Raw genomic sequence first — 20,221 nt, 5'->3', positions numbered from 1 at the left:
GACACTAAAGAATAGGGCACTATCTACTGTAATATAGATGTGACACTAATGAATATGGTGCAATTACCTAGAAATGTAAATAAGCTAGCTGGCTAGATAGTGATGGTCATCATCATTATTGTGCAGAGCCCTTCAGTACCCATAAGAGACACTGCTCCTAAAAGAGTTATCTGAGAATTTTTTAAGAATGTTGGAAGTATGTGAATATGCCCTTATAGTACTCAGCTAACATTTTCTCTCACCTGCCCATCTCCATTCTGTCTCTCCGGGATGTAAAGGGAACGCAAGTCTATGATATGTAAAAATGTAGACACATTTTTTTATTTGCATGTTCACTATAGAAATACTTACATTATGTATTTTTTACAAAGGTCCAACCAACATGAGGTATTTTTGTAATGTATATATAGTAATGGGAGTGATGTTGGGGCTGTATGAATCTTTTTATCAGATTCAAGTATATAGTAAACTTGCTAAAAAAAATTATTTTTAAGTTTTAGCTACTTTTTTGCAGGGAAAGAAAAAAATTCTTACCAGTATTGCAGGAACTATTAAAGACTTATTAAGTAGAGAAAAAAATGAGGCCTATATTGATATATACTGTACTATATCTACAATTCATGAAATGGCCTCACACTTCAAGCTACAAAGAATTCTCAAACCTGTAGCACTGAAATCTCATTTAATGAAATATAGATACAATCCTAGCAATCTGTACAAGACACAAAAAACATGACATAATTCCATACATTTTTCTTAAGTACTGAAGTGTCCATTTATATCAAATATACATTTAAAGCTAATTAAGTTATGCAAGTACAGTGATCTTTCATTACTGTTACATGTAGCTTCCAAGCAATAAAATGTTATCATGTAATGTAGGAAAAATGTGGATAAAAACTAATTTCATACTCGGAAAACTAATGCACCTAATCTACTAGTAATAAATTTCAAAGAAAGGAAAAGACACATTTGTTAATCTTACAACATTAAATCTCTCTGAACAATTGACTAAGTTTAATAACTTTTCACCTTTCGGATATTTATATACTTTCTTTCTTTGCTCTTCTTTTGCCTTTGTTATACTTATCATGTATCTCCTCTGCCAGGCATTAGGATCGTTATCTTCTATTAGTCCTCAGGACAGTAAATTAAGGCTACTCTCATTATGTGAACCTTTTACATATTTGTAAACTGCCATAAAAATTTCAATAGATCTTCTGCTGTGTGAACAAAATAATTTCAACCATTTCTCAACAGTAATATTTGTAGACCTTTAATCAATTTACTCCTCTGATTTGTATAGTGTGAATTATCTGATTCCAAATATTAAAATAGTTGAAAAATAAACCTGTACTGTACTAAACTAGCTAACAACCACTCATAAACATATAATCAAATAAAGAAATTATGGTCAACATTAGTAAATATTTATAAAATAAACAACTCTTTATATAGTCATATTTGTAAGGTCATTAAGACATTTGGTATTATGGCCCTGATTCAGAGCCGGACGCTCTGACCAGAGCGCTCGCTCTGAATCAGGGCCCACCTCCATTAAAATGGAGCGTCCTCCTGGACGCTCGTATAGCTGTGGGTCACCACTCACAGCACATACGAGCGTCCAACAAAATGGTCGCGATGGTCTTGACCATCGCGACCATCGGACTTGCGAGTGAAACCCTGTGGTCGGGTTTCTCAACCGCAAGGCCAGGAGTGATTTTGGCTCTATCAGAGCCAAAATCACTCCCACTGACATCACTAGTGATGTCAGTGGGGCCGGCTTCAGATGGAAGGCGTTCCCATAGGAATGCCTCCATCTGGCAGGCACGCCCCCGGAACGCCCACCAAAGGGAGCGTGCTGTCAATCAACATTGACAGCACGCCCCCTTTGGTGCGAGACCTGGAGCGATGGAAAGTCCTTCGCTCGCAGGGTCTCGCGCATGCACATGACGGAGCTCCCTCCGTCGTGCGCATGCGCAGTGGGGACCATCGACCCACTTGCGAGCGTACTGCCGCTCGCGAGTGGGTCTGAATGACCCCCTATGTCTTCTGAATAAGAAAACATGTTTTCACACTTTTAAAAATCTTTTAATCTCATTAAAGTTACTTTCTTGCAAATATCATCTACTACACATATTATGTAGTAATTTTAATGTAACCTAAACCATTGTTAGTTATTTATTACTGAAAGACTCATGGAAAGTAAATAGTTTACCTTTAAATTTAATAAGTTAGATCTGCCAGACATTAATCAATAGAAAATAAAACAAATGCATAAAGCAGAGGTTCCCAAACTCTGCCATAACAGCCCTGGTTTTGAGGATCCTCAGTCCAGATGATTAAATCACATTGACTGAGGTATTAATTCACCTGTGCTCAAGCACTGATATACTTAAAACATGGACTGTAATGGTGGTGTTTGGGAACCTCTGGTATAAAGCCAGACTTACATGGTCCATAAGTTCACGAACCATCCCATTCCATTGTTGAGTGGCATCATCCTTGACTCCATATTTTCCATCTTCTACTAATCTAATTTCATATTTAAATCCAAGAATTTCAGATAATTTCTGAAGCAGGTCAATACAATATCCTTCAAATCGCTCCTTTCCATAAAGGGGCTTATCAGATTTCTTAAACATCACATAAGGTTCTTCCTGTTAAAAAACAAACAAAAACATTTCTGTTAGTTTTGTCATTCAAGTTACACATTTTGATACTTACAGTGGCATTTGAATGGCTTTGAATAAAAATAGTTTTATAATTCTAAATTCAGTTTATTGTATTGACTCATGCATATTCATCAGAATTACCAGTGAAAAAAGAAACTGGAATAATCAAATGTGTTTTAAACTATTTGTATTTGACAATTTGAAAACAAATCTCCCAAATAGTCATTTATTATTATTTTTTTAATACTCCTCCTTCACTGGTGGCTTCAATTTTGTAGAGTGTTCTCTATTTCTGTGATGGTATCTTTATATAAGAGAATAATTTTCCTTGACAAAAAACATTTTATGTTTGAGATATGGCTTCTGTAGTGAGAAGAATAATAAAATTGTCCATTCTAATAACTGACCAAAAACAACTAAACTATTAGGAAATATTCAAAGTATCCTGTATATGCATAAATTCTATTAATTTAGGAGGTTTTTATATTTAATCTATATTAAACTTACATTTTTTATTATGTTACAAATTACAAGTCTGTTTTCTAAAACAAAAATATCCAAGTTTTCTCTTTTTTATTATTAGGACCCTTGAGACAAGATATATATATATATATATATATATATATATAAGCAAAAGGTTAATTTGACAGGACAAAAAGACAAATATGTAACAAGACAAACAGAAAAATAAGGCATTTATATAGAAGCACTGGATATTTGTATGAAATTAGTATGACATCAAACTCCTGACTCCCCCAGGTGTCATACTTATCCCAAAACAAAGGTGCAAGTTAACTCTGATATGTTCAAAGGTGTATGCAAGTGAGAGTGGGACAGTGTGATTCTATTACTCAGATTAAATTTTACAGTAAGCATAACATTGCTAAAATAGCAAAAAAATGTAAAAGTATTTGATGTTATTGTTATTGTTTTGCAAAAATATAAATAAATCTTACCAGTATTGTAGTAACGATTAAAGACCTATTAGATAGAGAATCTGTTATATTTGCAGGTTTTTCTTTCTGATTGTCTGTCATGTTTAAGCCACTAGCAGGGTCCCAAGTTCCAATCTGTAATTAAAAATGATTGTATTAAGATAACAAGCTGGTTTTAGATAATACAAGAAAGCATAAATTAATTTAAAGAGTAATGTATGACCTAAATGTGCAGCCTGAGTGCCTTACATGTTCATTGTAACATCCCAAAGGTCTTGTTGCAGACCATGTGTCTAGTACTACTTAATGCAGATTGATAAGTATGGTGAGATAATGAGCAACTACATTTTCAGAGTAAGATGGGTGGAGTAGCTGACTTTTGCATTTTTGTACAGGATGATGGAGGAATCTATGGTACAGAAAAAGTTATGCGCCTTACTACATGGAACATTATTTACTTTGTAGAACACAATAAATTTATTACTATATTAAACTGTAAGTTGTTATAAGCTACTTGAAAGACAGCTGAAAATAGTGAGTTATTGGTGGTGATTTCATGTCCTCAACTCTGATCAACATCATTAGATGGACAGATAGGCAATTACTGAATTACTGAATTAATGTAGAATATGGAATCACACCTATGTATTTTTTGACCCACAAAAATAGGTATGACCCTTGGAAAGTAATTGCAGAATTATTAACCCAGCAATAAAAATTAACATTTTCAGAATTTTATAAAAATAAATTGCTAAAAATTGCTAATCATACATGTTGCATTTTGCTTTTGATATATATGTAAGTGTAGACCACTTTCAAAATAAATAAGTAAAAAGTGAAAAAAGCCCACTTCTAAGTTCAAATGCAAAGAATGTAGGCTCAAGCAAGCATAATAGTTGGTACACTACAGTACAGACAACACACACATATTAACATTTTACATACAGTAACTATTAATTTCTCAGATCAACTAAGTCTTGACAAAAATATAATTATTTTGTCACCCAGAAGTATAATGAGATATCATGTATAGCCAGTTCATATTTTCAGTCTCAAACTCTACAGCTCATTTTAGGTAATTATTTAGTTATATTGTGAAATGTTGTTACAGGGTATATTCAGGAGTTAGTCAGTTAGTTAATTTGTTCACTAGATTGTTAGTTACATAGTTGAATCCAAGATAGTTAAAGTCACTATACTGTAACAATAACAAGTAGGGAATTACAAAAAAATGGTGGAGAGAATAATAATAATAATAATAATAATAATAATAATAAATCTGGAGGATATATTTTATTATTATTATTATTATCATTATTATTAGTTCCTTTTTCTGATATGGTGAAATTTCAAAAGTTCAAATTAAATCAATAAAGGAAACTCAGATACTTGTTAGAAGTGATTAATAAAATGATTTTCTTTCTTGAAAAAAAGTGTTTTGGCAGGTATATAAACTACTACATATATTTTTATACACCTAAAATTTATCAAATTCACATGTTTGTCTTATTTTAATAATTTTGCGCTAAACAATTAATCTACTGAAATGCTACATAAAATTAACCAAATTTGCATTATAAATCCATAATCAGTGGGTTCACTCACACAAGTGCTGCCCTTTTCTTCACTAGTTCATTCACTTTAATCTCTCGTGTACAGGGCCTTCTTCTGAACTTTATGTCTGTCTTTTGTGCACAGTCTATCATTTGTGGTCTTAGGACGTCATTCAGACCCGTTCGCTAATTGCGGCAGTTCGCTCCCAGCATATTGAAATTTTGCAAAGTGACGTCAAGGCAGCTGCTCACTCGGCAATGCATAAGCACTCCCACTATGTCTTGGCGTGTGATCACTTTGTCAATGTAGATGCTTATTAGCTTGTCTTTACACGCCCACTAGCGCACATCATCTCCAGGAAGTGTCATATCATTGGTACATGGAAGACCATTGGAAGCTATTGTGGTTGACTCTACCCTCCCGCAAGCACTGCGAGCAGTTCAGGCTAAAAAACAACCAAGTGATGTGTTCAATGATGCTACTTTGCTAACTACTCACACCCACAAAACTCAGTTTGGATACTCAGACACGCCTCTGATTGCACATCCACTCCCTCATTCACAAGCACCTTCCCCTGTTACCACCCTCAAATGGCACATTCTGTCACTCAAAGTAGCGGGCAGTCTGTGTACTATGAACACACGGTTTCCCATCGCTAAAACTAGCTTGCGCACGTGCACTGTGAATTATACGCGTACATGTATGTTTATATATAAAAAAAATGGTATAGATAAATGTATATATATATATATTATATTAATTGCTGAGTCAAATATGTCACTTTAGCATAAGTAGCAATCTAGAAAGATTGCTTAAAATTTGTATCAAGAAACTCTCTGAAACACTTCTGTAATATTAATTTTTTTATTATCATTTATATAACACCTAAATATTATGTAGATCATTGTGGGTAAACTGGACCAGTGGAAACCAAGGCAAACTTGGGGAACATAGGGAGAAAATATAACCTGCATATAGATATAGATAGGGCCCTAGTTGGAATCGAGGCTCTGTGCTTCCATTCTGCCTGCAATTTCTGAAAGATGGTGTGACATTGACAACTTTAAAATAGTTTGACCAAGAAAGCAAATCACTGTACAACTCTTACATTATGCACATGATATTTAGTAGAAAAAGTTTTTTCTCCAGCAGCTTGTCTAATTGGCAGATTAACCTTGACATCAACTTTGTTTCAGCCAATTTGTTTACGACACATATTTTATTTTCAAAGCTATCCAAAAAAACTGGATAGATTTAGCTCTGTACTTTCATTCGAAAAACAGCTAATTCCCTTGGGGCATAATACACTTTAAATTCAAGAAAATCCCAGTAATAATTAGAATACTGACTAAAGCATGTTTTTGGAAATGTAACATAAACATTAATCACATAAGAGTAAATGATAGTGGCAATGCACATTACTAAGCAAAAGTATCATAGCAAGTGAAATGCATCGTTTATAAAGACAGATGTAAATTTTATTTGACACTATCTTCCGTGTTTACATTTTTTAAAATAATTAAAATATTATTGTAGAAAGCGAAAACATACACTGTATATAACTCAATGTAGCTCTCATACATACACTCATACTGTACATGCACTCTTTATCACTCTGAACATAGATGAAGATTTGCTTTGAGCTTAAATGTAAATGGCAGTGTTGCATAAAATGTCCAATCCCCCAACACACTCATTATATCCATATTTTCCATTTTCCCTTAAAATAGTTCTCAGTTTTGCCTAATTTTGTTTAAGGTAATTATGAGAGTGAGAGGCTCTCCTTGTAACAATAAATATACACAACCCATCAGATTAAATAAGCGGGATCCACAGCAGTCATTCCACCATGTGATGTGACTTATTTATATATATGTAAGGATGTAATCTGTGGGGATCATTCCACCAACTGTACTGTAGTTCTTCACTATTTAAGTGGTTCTCCCCCATATTTCATCTGATATTTAAAAAGTTAATGAAAATAGACATGTGTCTTTTTATTCTTACATATTCCAACTGGGGGATCTAATTTTATGCAAAAATTGAAAGTATCCCACCTATGATCATGTTCATTGAAGATGAAAACAATAGGTCTGATTCAGAGGTGGATGCTCCTGCATCTGTTTTTGCAGCTGTTTCCAGAGTGAGGTTGCAATTATATGCAAAGGCTAGTTTTTGCTTTCCCCTGGAGCAGTAGCCTACATCTGAATGAGCAAGACATGAATCACCCACCTTCAGCATCTCTGTATACTGTAACACTGCCATTGATTCTGGACATGCCACCATCAGCGCAACATCGCATACACCATTGAAACTTGCACCTAGCCTATGACATGTGTAGTTTCTTCATCTAAAAATAGTCTCTGTGGCTGTGGCTCTGCATCTGAGAAATCAGCAGCTTTTACTGACACGCCTGCGACACTCCCATAATATGCCCATGAGGTGCTTTTTTTGCATTCACTTCAGGACACGTCTCAGTCACTACAGAGGAAAACCTGTCACTTTTCTGCCCAATAACTGAGATCATCTGTCCTGGATGCAACAACTTCTTGGTGTGTATACTCTGTGTAACAGTTTAATGCAATAGGGTATTCAAGGACTTTTAATGCATGCGCAGTTGAAAATAAACATCAGCATTGCATTTGCAGTGAGTGCATCTCTGAATAAGAGAAAATTGTGGACTTTACATAGTACTGGACTTACAACAAAAGAAAACATACTGACACCTTCTCTATCCTGCATCTGGTGAGGAGCCTAGAGCTTTTTGACATGTTATTAGTGCACTTCAATTTTAAAGTAAATATCAACTACTGGACCACTTAGTGCTTACAAGCCACTTGTTTATTATGTATATTTATTGTCTTTTTGACAAATTTGTGGAATTTGTTATTGTGTGTTTTTGTCAACAGTTTATTGTTGTGCACTTTATAGAGGTTAATTTTGATTCCATATTGTCATTTGGACTATGTTTATTATGTGTTGTACTTTTAGTGTTTTTATTATTATCATTATGGAATGTAGTTGGCATCCCCACCCAGACTACCGGCCCTGAAATCCCGACAGGTTGGGATCCCGGCACTAGTATCCCAACTACTGGCATGCCGAAGGTAAGTATCGGGGTGTTAGGGGGAGGTTAGGTAACATGGTTAGGGTTAAGCATTAGGGGGAGGGTTGGGGTTAGGCACTGGGTAGGGAGAATTAGGTTTAGGGAGCAGGAAGGAGGAGGTTAGGTTTAGGCACTGGGGGGAAGGTTAGGGTTAGGCACTGAAGAGGGTGGGTGAGGGTTAGTGTAGGGCTTAGAAAATTACTTACCATCATTTCCTATGGGTGTCAGGATTCAGGCTGTCGGGATGCCACTGTTATTATTCTGACCAGTGGCATCCCAACAGCCGGGATTTCATACCCAACCTTATTATTATTATTATCTTTTATTTCCATGGTGCCACCAATTGTTTGTTGTACTGTTCAGTGAAAATTTGTAACTATATAGGTGAATGACAGTCAGTGGCGTCACTCACATTTTTGACACTCGGTGTGGCTGGCTCCGCGAAGCCATGCTCCATGTGTGTGCTGATCTTGCATGCATCATGCCCCCATTCTTGGCACACAGTGGGCTTACCCAGCACTAGTGCAGCTGCTGGTGCAGCCCACAGCCTCTCCCCTGCCTCACTCTAAGTTGTAGCTACTTGGTGACACCATTCGACGGGGTGATGCTAAAATAGCAGAGCTGCTCTGCTATTTTGGTGTCACCCACATGGATGGTGTCACTCAGTATAGCCTGCACCCCCCTAGTGATGCCAGTGATGACAGTTATTGACTGCAGCACTCAAGCGCTATGGGTGTGCTAGATAGATAGATAGATAGATAGATAAGAGACTCTGACTGTAACTGGGAAAGCACTTGATATAGGGATAATGCAGGTTGTGAACCAAATAGGTGGATAGTTCTGCTAATGAAAGTTTACAGTCTAGGGTGGTGGGGTTAGGGGCAGTTCAAGAGAAAGAAGGGCCTGTGTGCTGCCTTTGTGTGGGCTCCACCTCTCTTATAGGCACATGTCATTTGTAACCCTGGCAATTTGAAAAAATCATCTGAGCAAAATACATGTCGGGCATCAGCCATGTGTTCCTTTCTTTTCTTATATGATTGCATTGAAAACTGTAACATAGAGCACTTGTAAGCAGTATGTGCTTTATAGATTAAAACGTGAACAATGTTAGTGCGTATGAATGTTTATAAAACTCTTTTGTTTGCACGTTTTGAATAGTCCATGTAGGGAGATCAAGGTTCCGATATTGCCGGCCGTCTGCCTCACTTAGGAGGCAAAAAGTTTTAATCTATAAAGCACAAACTGCTTACATGAGCTCTATGATACAGTTTTCAGATTATTTGTATTTTAAGAGAGCTTCTATTTTTAACCAACATTAGCGCAGTATTCCATATTATACTTCTTTGATTGCAGTCATGCCTCAACAGGAGTTCATACAACCAGGCAGATCTCAGTGACATGTCTGATCAAGCCAGAGATGGAGACCCCCTGATAGATAAGTGCTGCAGAATACAACTTCACTTACTGAAGGTGCTGTGAGTGTGACCACCCCTTCAATGTAACCCTTTATGATGCAACACACAGCTCCATATGATTAACATTGTGCTATATGGATTATGATAGTTACCAGTTATTTTAATATAGCCTGTCACAAAGTGGAATTTGTAAGCATACACAGACTACAGGAGGTATATTTACTAAAGTGCAGGTTTGTAGAAATAGAGTTGTTGCCCATTGCAACCAATTAGATACTAGCTATTATCTTCTAGAAGGTGCTAGATAAATAATATTATTATTTCTAATATTCTTGTATGGAGTGTGTCAAATCCTAGATCTGGTTGTCACTTTTTCTCCTCTCTGAATATATTTAGACTCTGGTACTGTACTACAGTCTACTGTGCATGTGCCAATGTATGGAAACATGGTGGCTGCTCCATGTCTCTAGTGATATCTGTAGCATAGATCTCTGGAAACATGTTCCCAGTGATAACTGTGGCACCAAGGTAAGTATTTTGAATGGGTGCAGAGTTTGTAGTGTAGTCCTCCCTAGACCCAGGGGCACGTGAGCACCGCAACACTCTGCACCCTTTTAGATACACCCATGGGTGGGGAGTATAAATGGAAGGTGAACTGGGAAGAGATGGAGAGGAAGGATTGGCTGCATGAGTTAATACTGTAAGGGGGACAGATGAGCTTTAATAAACAAGTGTGTTAAATCCATGAAGGATGGTATACAGTATAATAGGGCAGGAGAGTGAGCTCCAGAAGAGGGGAGCAGCATGTGAGAAGTATGGAGGAGGTGATCAGTGTGGAGGCAAAGCAACGATCAGAGAAAGAGTGGAGAGGGACTTCGGACAAATCAATTTTACATTGGGTAAATATACCTAGACATGTTCTTTGCAATATGCAATGTGAAATCCGTTCCTCCTTATATACCACCTTTTATTCCTTAAACCTATGGACTTTGACAAAAATTGTGGCACGATTTACCATATTGAGGCCTGCAATGCCTCTAAAGGGAATTTAACATTTTATAAGTGATGTCTTCTAAATATACAGATCAAGCTTTAAATAAATAAATTAAATGCATTTTTTATATAATATAACATATAGTAGACAGTTTATTGCAATGAAAGTAAAATTATATTATTTATAATGTCTTAAAGTAATTTCAATATATCAATATATACTTACCTTCCTAACTCTGTGTGCAATAGACTATAGTTTACACAGAGTAACACTAAAAAGATCAGGGTGGCTGGTAGTAAATATAAACTAGACAACTGCCTCAAACATATCATTGTTGTCATAACATCCATTATTTATATAAAAACTAAATATTGTATAGTATATACTGTATGTTTTACAGCAAAACTCAGGAGCTGTTTCTATAGTAATATATGATAAGCCAATATGCTTTCTTTTTGTTCTTTTACATGCATTGCAATGAGTTCATATGTCAAATAGTTTCTTATGTTTTAGCCTGCTCATTGACTATGCATGTGGAAAAACAGAAGATCTGCTTTCAAACATATAATGCACATGACAAACTGAAGAATATGGGTCAACATAAGGTGATTCATCTATGGAAATCAGAAGCACACCTAAATTACTGCTTGAAAGATGCTTATTATATTCCGTACAATCAAATAATCTCTGTGCTCCCATAAGCATTCAGCAAGTTTGTTAAGGGACCCAAGATGTTTTCCTAGTAACTACTGTAACTAAAGATTTCATCAAGAGCTCAGATGTAGCAAGACAGTTGGCTCATTGTCTGCTGCTTATATACAGTAGTATTAATCAGGAACACATATTCATTATTTCCTTTGTTTATTTATTCCTTAATAAATTTATTTATTCATTCATTCAGATGTAGCAAGCGTCAAAGCATCTTATAACACTGGGTGATTTAATCATTTTTCCATATGATGTTAATGCGTAGAAACACCTTGTACCATGTCAAGTGTTTTTGCAAAGCATAAAACTGAACAGAATAGAATAGAAGTGCAAGTGATTGACAGTTACTTGCTTGTAGATTACAGATTTTGCAGACATTTACATTTTTGAGATATGTAGTGATCCTCATCAACCTCAGTTCTAGACAGCATGGGTCTGTGATTTACATTTTAACAGAGTGACTATCCCAGCTTTGATAATTTATCAATAGTTTTTCATAGTGTATGAGTAAATCTTGTGTATGGAGATTTTTCTGATTTTTTTCATTCAGATTGCAATGGACCAAAGAAGTACAGATTATTTCCCCTATTTGGGCTATGATGCATCAAAAAAAAAAAATATTATTTGAAAAGTATTGTAGAATGGTTGTGGGAAACTTTTTTAAAATTAAAATATATTAACATGAAAACTGTGTATGTGTCTTATTTTCTTTTACTCTTTTGATTTAATTGGCATGGCTTTTATCCAACACTGACCACAATACTAGGACCATTGGGTGTCCAAACTTGCTCTAGAGGCCATACTCTTGGTGCTGTAATTACTCAGTCTACTGTTTATATTTAACTAAATATTTCAGCCAACTGTTAAAAAAAACACTCTCAAGGATATATTTACTAATGTACAGGTTTGTTGAAGGGAGGTGTTGCCCATAGCACCCAATCAAATCTGACTTATCATTTATTTACTACCTTCTAGAAAATAATAGCTAAAATCTGATTGGTTGCTATGGGCAACACCTCCACTTCTATAAATTTTTAAATAGTTTTTACACAAGAATGTCAGAAAAAATTGACCAGGCACTTGCAAGTACAATGGTAAAGTCTGTAAAGTCCTAGGGAATAGCAAAATGTTTGCTTTGCTAAATAACAACTCAAAAAATATAAAAACAACATATTACAGTAAGAAGATGAGTACTCTATTGATTAAACCCGCTTCATCATGACATGAAATAAACTATGTATCTATATAAGAGCAAAATGTTTTATCAAACATATAAAGAAGAAGTATTTTGCAACTACAGGCAAAGAAGAATTAACAAATAAATTGTGATGCTCACATTCTAGCAATCTCATTCTAAAATATACTAAAACAAAATTAATTATTAAAAACCTCAAAAAGAAGTGCAAGGAACACAATAATTGATTATATTTTCAGATTTCAATTACAGAACTCTTAAATATACTAATGCCAATTTATTCAGTAATCAACACATTTGAACCAGAGACTGCACTTGTATCAGACATTTCTTATAATATCACTAAACAGTTGTTCTGTACAGTATGTAAGATTATATGCACTTACAAGGAAAAGCAAAAGGATGAAGCATTAAAGTTAATAAAAGACAAAGGTAAAAGAGTAGACAAATTTGCCTCCATCTGGGCAAATATTCATAATTTATTTATTTTATATATATTTATAGTTTGAGATAGAGGGCACTCACCATGCAGATTATTTGTATTTCGTATATTCAAGAGTTATGGCATCAAAGTTTTTGTCAACCCGGACCTTTCTTAAGATATCTAACAGCACAATAGAGAGCATGCAACCACCATGATTGTCCCAAAATGGTATTAAAGTGGAATGCAACCTTTTAATAACATTACTTCCAGGCCACAAAATAATAGTTATACCCCAAATAGATAAAAGCGGGGCCGCCAGTGTCAAAATCAGCATTAAGACAATAATCAAGAGGGGCAGATTATTGATCAATCTATAACAGGACACACTAGAGAGTCTGCAATTATGGTACATCTTCCATCATGAAAAACTGCAAGTGCAATTTGTTCCAAGATGGAATGCATATGCCCATTCACAGCTGGTATGTGTTCCAAGCTAGGAAGTAAACAAATGCATACAAGGAAATAAGTGTATCATATAGTTCAAAATAAGCATAATAGACAGTATCTATGAAGCCACAAGAAATGTCACAGAACATTCCAACATCTTCGCCAATTAAACATACAACACCCTAAGACAAAGCTAACACATATTAAGATAAAAAGCACATCAATTAGCAACTAGAGCAAGAAGACAACACAAAACATAATTATTTCAGAAACATTGAATGGGTATGGATTAATTTAAACATCTTGGTACCAAACTATCGAGAGTATATCTCAATTTAAATTGAAGTTTGCATAGACTCAATTTATGATCACCACCTTTGTGTAGTTTAGGGACCAAATCAATCAGTCTACATTTCAGAGAGGCAACTTTGCAACCAAATAACAGGAAGTGCTGAGCAACCTGTTTGCTTAATGAACCATTTGTGAATTCCCGATAGATCAAATTTTTGTGGCTTGCCATGTGTTCTCAGATAACATTAGTGGTCATACCAGACTGCAAGGACACATTAACATATACACCATGTGATCAATGATGCATTGTAGTTGGCACATCATTTGGATATTCACCCCACTATGTGGGTGTGGAAAGTTGGACCGGCTATCATAGACCTACATGTAACACAACTTATACAGAGAAAATCATGTCAATATCCTTAACTTTTGTCACATTACACATTTTGCCTTACAACATTAGATAAATAAAAAAGGCAACAGTTCTGAAAAAAAAATGTAAAAATTAAAAACAAAAATAACAGGCTTGGTAAAGCGATCAGTCCACTGATTAAATACTTTTTAGAGCCACATTTTGCAATTACAACCATCAGTCTGTTTGGATATGTCTTTACCAGTTTTGTGCACCTAAATTGGGGAATATTTTCCCCTTCTTCCTTGAAGAATTGTTCAAGTTCAGTCATATGCAATGCTGAGCAGCAATGGACTGCCATCTTCAAGTCCATCCACATATTTTCTAATGGATTTAGGTCAGAGCTGTGTCTCAGCCACTCAAGGACACTCACCTTCCTCTCCTTAAGTCACTGCATTATTTTCTTGGTGGTATGTCTAGGGTTGTTGTGGTGCTGGAAGGTTAACTACCTGCCCACCTTTATCTGTCTAGCAAAGGACCTTAGGTTTTTCCCAATAATTTGGGTGTACTTGGCAGCAGAGCTGTAAATACACTTTTTGGTGCCCTGTGCCATTTTTAAAATAGGAACATAAGATAGTCCACCCGAAAAAGTGCCATGGTCTCATGGGGAAGGGCAAGGTAAGAGATAGGGGAGGCTAGGAGATGCTGGGGATAAAAGTAGAGGAAGCTACAAGTGAAATGATAATAAAGAGGAAAATTGACACACCCAAACAGCGCCCACTGCAATGCGCCATGACACTGGTTGCACTACCCTAGTTACGGCCCTGCTTGGCAGCATCCATTTTCCCTTTAATCCTGATCAATTGCCAGTCCCTGCTGAAGAAAAAATCCACAAAAACATAATGTTGCAACCACCATGCTTCACAGTAGGTATGGTGTGAATTGTGCCAGACATAATGCTTATAGTTCACCCCAAAAAGATTTATCTTGGTCTCATCTGACCAAACAATATTTTGCCACATGGCATCAGAATCTTCCAAGAGTTTATTATTTTTGCAAAGCACAAACAAGGCTGAGGGGTATATTTACTAAAGGGAGAGATTTTAGAAATGGAGATGTTGCCCATAGCAGCCAATCAGATTCTACTTAACATTTAACTAGCACCTTTTAGAAGATAATAGCTAGAATCTGATTGGTTGCTATGGCCAACATCTCCACTTTTAAAAACTTTCACCTTAGTAAATATACCCCTGAGTGTGGCATTTTTTCAAGCTTCTATGTTTACCACCCTGCCATACAGGCCAATTTTGTGTAAAGCTTGTGGGATAGTTGTCACAAGCACAGACAGACCAACCTCAGCCACAAAGACTTTTAAGTCCTTCACAGTTGTCTTTGGACTATTAGTACAGTAGATTCTAGGCTTAATATCCTCCTGGCTCTGGCATCCAGTTTTGAAGGATAGCCCAACCTAAGCAAGGTGTTGGTGGTGCCATATGCTCACTTAATAATTATTTGAACTGTACTCAGTGGGAGAGTAAAAGCCTTTGAACTCTTTTGTATCCTTCTACTAACTTCTGCTTTTCCACAACTTTATGACAGAGCCCTTTTGAAAGCATGTTTCCAACCTGGGTGAATTCTTTGCTTGTACTACTAGTATTGAAATTCTCAAGACAATTCTAGTGTTATTCTAAAGTAATCAAAAACACTACAATTGGTCAGTTAACTTGTTCTTGATCTAGAAGTTAATTTTTTGTACACGAGCAAGTTTATAATAGTTACTCTAAGGGTGTAATGTGACAAAAGGTAAGGATCGTGACAGGGTATGATGTGATGATTTTTTTATATCTATTGTAGCAAGATTGTATCAGAAGCTCTATATAATCTATACATAAATGTACATCCTCCTGACCCTAGGCCAACATTCCTATGTGATTTGATCATACAGCCTAACAAGAAACTCTGCAATCTGGCTGGAACATTATACAATTTTCAGCACCTATCCTTGTGTATTAATGTTTTTTTCCCTATACACTGTAAGCCTGCAAGCAGTGCCCTCTTGTCTTTTTTGCTCAGTCTTGTCCTATTACTGTTTGTTCCCCTTTGTAAGGCTCAACAGAATATGCTGGTGCTATATAAGTAACTGTTAAAAAATAATCACTAGCAATCTGACATCTTTTACTAGCCTCACACAGATGATCTGACAACCAAGTCAGCTAATTAAATGGATGAATATCAGACAGTACTTAGAAACCTGGGGCATATATACCTCCCATCAATAACTTGCCCAGTGTTTTGTCACATATCCTCCGACCTGTGGGGTGAATCACCTGTAGTCCTTAACAGAAGATATGGGATAAAGCATCCGCATTGGCCAGCTGGCTTCCTGGCATATGTTCTACTAAGAAAAATTCTCCCAGTGCTCTTTTTTTCACAGACATCCATTTCAAAGGAGCATGATCAGTAATCAACCTAAATTTTATTCCCAAAAAGTAGTACCTGAGTGATTCTAATGCCCACTTAATTGGCAATGCTTCTTTTTCACCAGTTACATAATTTATCTCATGTACATTGTTTCCTACCTAAATAAATAAATCTTTGTTTTGAGACAGAACAGCACATACCCTATATCAGATGCATCTGTATGCCAACAAATTCCTTTTTATGGTTAGTTGTCATCAAAAATGGTTGAGTGCAATGCTACCTTTGCTTGTTGTTACAATGTTGTCCTTTACTTAATGGTAAATTAGTTAAGTAAAGGACAACATTGTAATGACCAATATCAAAGGAATTACAATTTTGAGTTGATGTCCTGTACTATCTTGATTTTTAGGTATTACATTTATTAAATCTAAATAAATCCTTTATTTTTCTCTACCTTTCTCTGTGTTGAACTGTTTAATTTACTTTTTCATAAGTATATTTACTTTTAACTTAGTAGTGGTTTGGAGCTTTAAATATATGAATTTAACAATAGTATGTTCCTTTCTTAATGGTATCATTATAGTCCAAAACAAAATATATTATACATTTACAATAGACAAGACATATATTCACCTTAATAACTTTTAAGATTGGACATTGTTCATTGAATATTTGTTAATTAAAATGTCTATACGATGCACAGCCATTTAATTTTGTGTCAAATATCAAGACTAATGGGTATGAATTATCTTAATTTTTACAATTTCTAATTACAGAGATCATTTTATTCTATATAAATAAGAAAAGTTAAACTTTAATAAAATATAATTTCATGTAAGAGTACCCCTAACAAAGAGTCTTTTCATCTGTCCTTCTGTAGTAGTCTATATCTGACTCTAGCTCTAGGGAGCACCACCAACTCCTACATTTGATAACATTGTTATTTATAAATATTTTAATTAGTTGTTTGAAAATTAAATATACATCCAATACCTAATGCATGCTATCTTTGCATACTAGAATGTAAGAGAAGTATTCAGTGTGGAATCCACCTCACACTTTGTTCAGAAACCTTTTCACCATAGCCAGCATTCATTTTTTAAGCATTTTATGCTACAGTAGCTCTTCTGTGGGATAAGACCAGGCAGGCTAGCCTTTGCTGCCCATGCACATCAATGAGTCTTGGGTGCCCATGACTCTGTCACTGGTTCACCAGTGGTCCTTCCTTGGACCACTGTGGTAGACACTATCTAGAGATGAGTGGTATGGGTTCTGTGAAATCCATAAACACCAGAACTTGGGAGTTCTGAAGCAAACAATGGCAAATTTGAGTTTTAGAACAAAGCAAATCGTTATAATCCTGAATATTTCTCATCTCACATGTTTTGGATTGCATTTAAATCTCTCCCTGTCATATTCCAATTCTACTTCATATTCATACCTGAAGTACTTTAGCTTCGCCTTTGTGGACAGGCTGAAAGCACTTCACAGATCTGTATGATCTGTGCAGACTTAATTATATGTTAAAAGTAGAAGAAATGCATGGAGTCCCCCAAAAATTTGTAACCAGTCCTGGTTCTCTGATCCTGATCTGTTGCTTGAAAATAAGAGGGAACACAGCAGAATGACTAGAGGTCACCCCATAGAAATGAATGAGGAAGCAATGATTTACTGAGAGCATGGGAATGGTTGCTACTGTATAGCCATGTAAGCTCTCAATAAATCTGCACTTCCTCATTAATTTCTATGTAGTGACCAGTAGTAACTGGTCACTACATAGTGACCAGTAGTAACTGGTCACTCATAAATTGGACCATTCATTGATGACAGTACAGTAGTTTTTTGTGTTTTACAAAGATTATGTGGATGCCTACACCAAGGTAAAAGGACATTATCCCTCCATTTTTTAAATATTAATTTGTGGAAAGATATTGTGTGAGGGAGTGTATTTTTGATTTATACAATATTCAGTGAGTGTGATTTGTGTTTATTTTAATCATATTTACAGGTGGACAACAAGCACCAGAATGCCCATAATATCCAAGCATGCTTGCACTTGTTGTTCCAGAAGTGCCATCATGCTGGGGCAGGCTTGCTGGGACTTGTAGCCAATATGTAATGAACAAAATACAACTAACTATGTAATCACTATTTTTCTGTACACACTACCACCAAGGGTGTGATGAAGTGCTTTATACCCCCCCCCCTTCCTCCCTGGCTGGTTCAGCCTGGTGCTGGTTATTGGGAAATAGAGGGAGCCCCACTTCATTTGTTCCCCCAATTTTCCAATATAAAACAAAGCTGAGAGGTCCATTTTACTGTCTCACTGCTACTTTTAGCATCAAAACTAGTGGCTTTGGAGAAGTGTGTTTGAAATATATTTACTACTTGGCTGTTACTTTTAGGCTATGTTTTCTTGATTAATTAAAACATTCTAGAGGGTTGAATAGTTTATTACAAGGTATATAGATACAGCACTAGATATATATGAATATGTCATATAAAAAGTGATGTGGAACGGATTGTGAATGGTGAAAAAAGGCACATTTATTAAAATACAGGTGATACAAAATCATCCGGAAACAGTAAAATAATATGGATTAAAATTCTGAGTTAATCTCTATAGCATAATAGGCAACAACACAGAGTACACTGGGAAGTACACTGTTAGATCAACATACACCATTTCCTAGTTACAGCCTCGTTTGGATGATATTGCTGCTTTCAAAAAGAATGTTGGTTCACTGCTGATGAAGCAATATTGCCAGAGAAGTTTTGGAGGCATGGTCCAGGTGTGTAAAGATGTCAAAAGTCCCTGTGTAGATGAAGAACTTCAGTATAGTAAGGTCCTGATCCATTTCCCTGTGTGTCCCACAGCTTTATCAATAAAGCTGTGGGACACACAGGGAAACGCATCAGGACCTTTCTGTACTGAAGTTCTTCATCTGCACTGGGACTTTTGACATCTTTACACACCCGGACCAAGCCTCCAAAACTTCTCTGGCTATATTGCTTCATCTGCAGTGAACCAACATTCTTTTTGAAAGCAGCAAGCTCACCCACCAGGCTCATCCACACTAAGGGACTAAAATCTTGCAGGATTATCTCTGCTAATAACCCTGGATGGTTGGACCATAGTGGTAATTATACGAGACTGTGACATCATCTACTACATCTATGTGCTGCAGTCATATCACTTGCCATGCAAAAGAGGCTAAAACTAGGAAAAGGTGTATGTTGATCTAACAGTGTACTTCCCAGATGCTTAATTATTCAGAGCACAACCTCTCTGTGTTGTTACCTATTATGCTATAGAGATTAACTCAGAATTTGAATCCATATTATTTTACTATTGCCGCATGATTTTTATATCAGCTGTGTTTTAATAAATGTGCCTTTATTCACCATTCACAATCCGTTCCACATCACTTTTTATTAGAGATGTGCGCCGACCCTCGTGTTTTGGTTTTGGTTTTGGATTTGGATCTCCACTGGTTTTGGATCTGAATCTGGATTTGCATTTTCATCCTTGGTGTTTTGTTTTCATGTTTTGGTTTTGGATCTGGAATTTTTTCTGAAAAAACTATAAAAACTGCTAAAATCACATAAAATGGGCCTGTTTTTTTACTACAGTATAATTAACCTCAAAAACATTTATTTTCAGTAATTTCCAAACAATTTTGACCACCTCACAATATTATTTG

General features: G+C 35.8%; 1 protein-coding gene across 1 annotated transcript in view; it reads right to left on the bottom strand.

The window, feature by feature from the left end:
- The window catches only part of GRIK2 (glutamate ionotropic receptor kainate type subunit 2), a 755,896-nt gene that overhangs the window by 249,765 nt on the left and 485,910 nt on the right, over positions 1–20,221 (bottom strand). The window contains exons 9-10 of the mRNA XM_088460433.1: positions 3,632–3,745; positions 2,454–2,660 (exon numbers count right to left, since the gene is read on the bottom strand). Coding sequence (XP_088316559.1) covers positions 2,454–2,660; positions 3,632–3,745 — 321 coding nt within the window. The remainder of the gene's footprint in view (positions 1–2,453; positions 2,661–3,631; positions 3,746–20,221) is intronic.

The sequence above is a fragment of the Taudactylus pleione genome, unplaced genomic scaffold (assembly GCF_031769625.1).
Source record: "Taudactylus pleione unplaced genomic scaffold, aTauple2 ptg000046l, whole genome shotgun sequence".
Lineage (NCBI taxonomy): Eukaryota > Metazoa > Chordata > Amphibia > Anura > Myobatrachidae > Taudactylus > Taudactylus pleione.
This window is presented reverse-complemented; position numbering and strand designations above follow the sequence as displayed.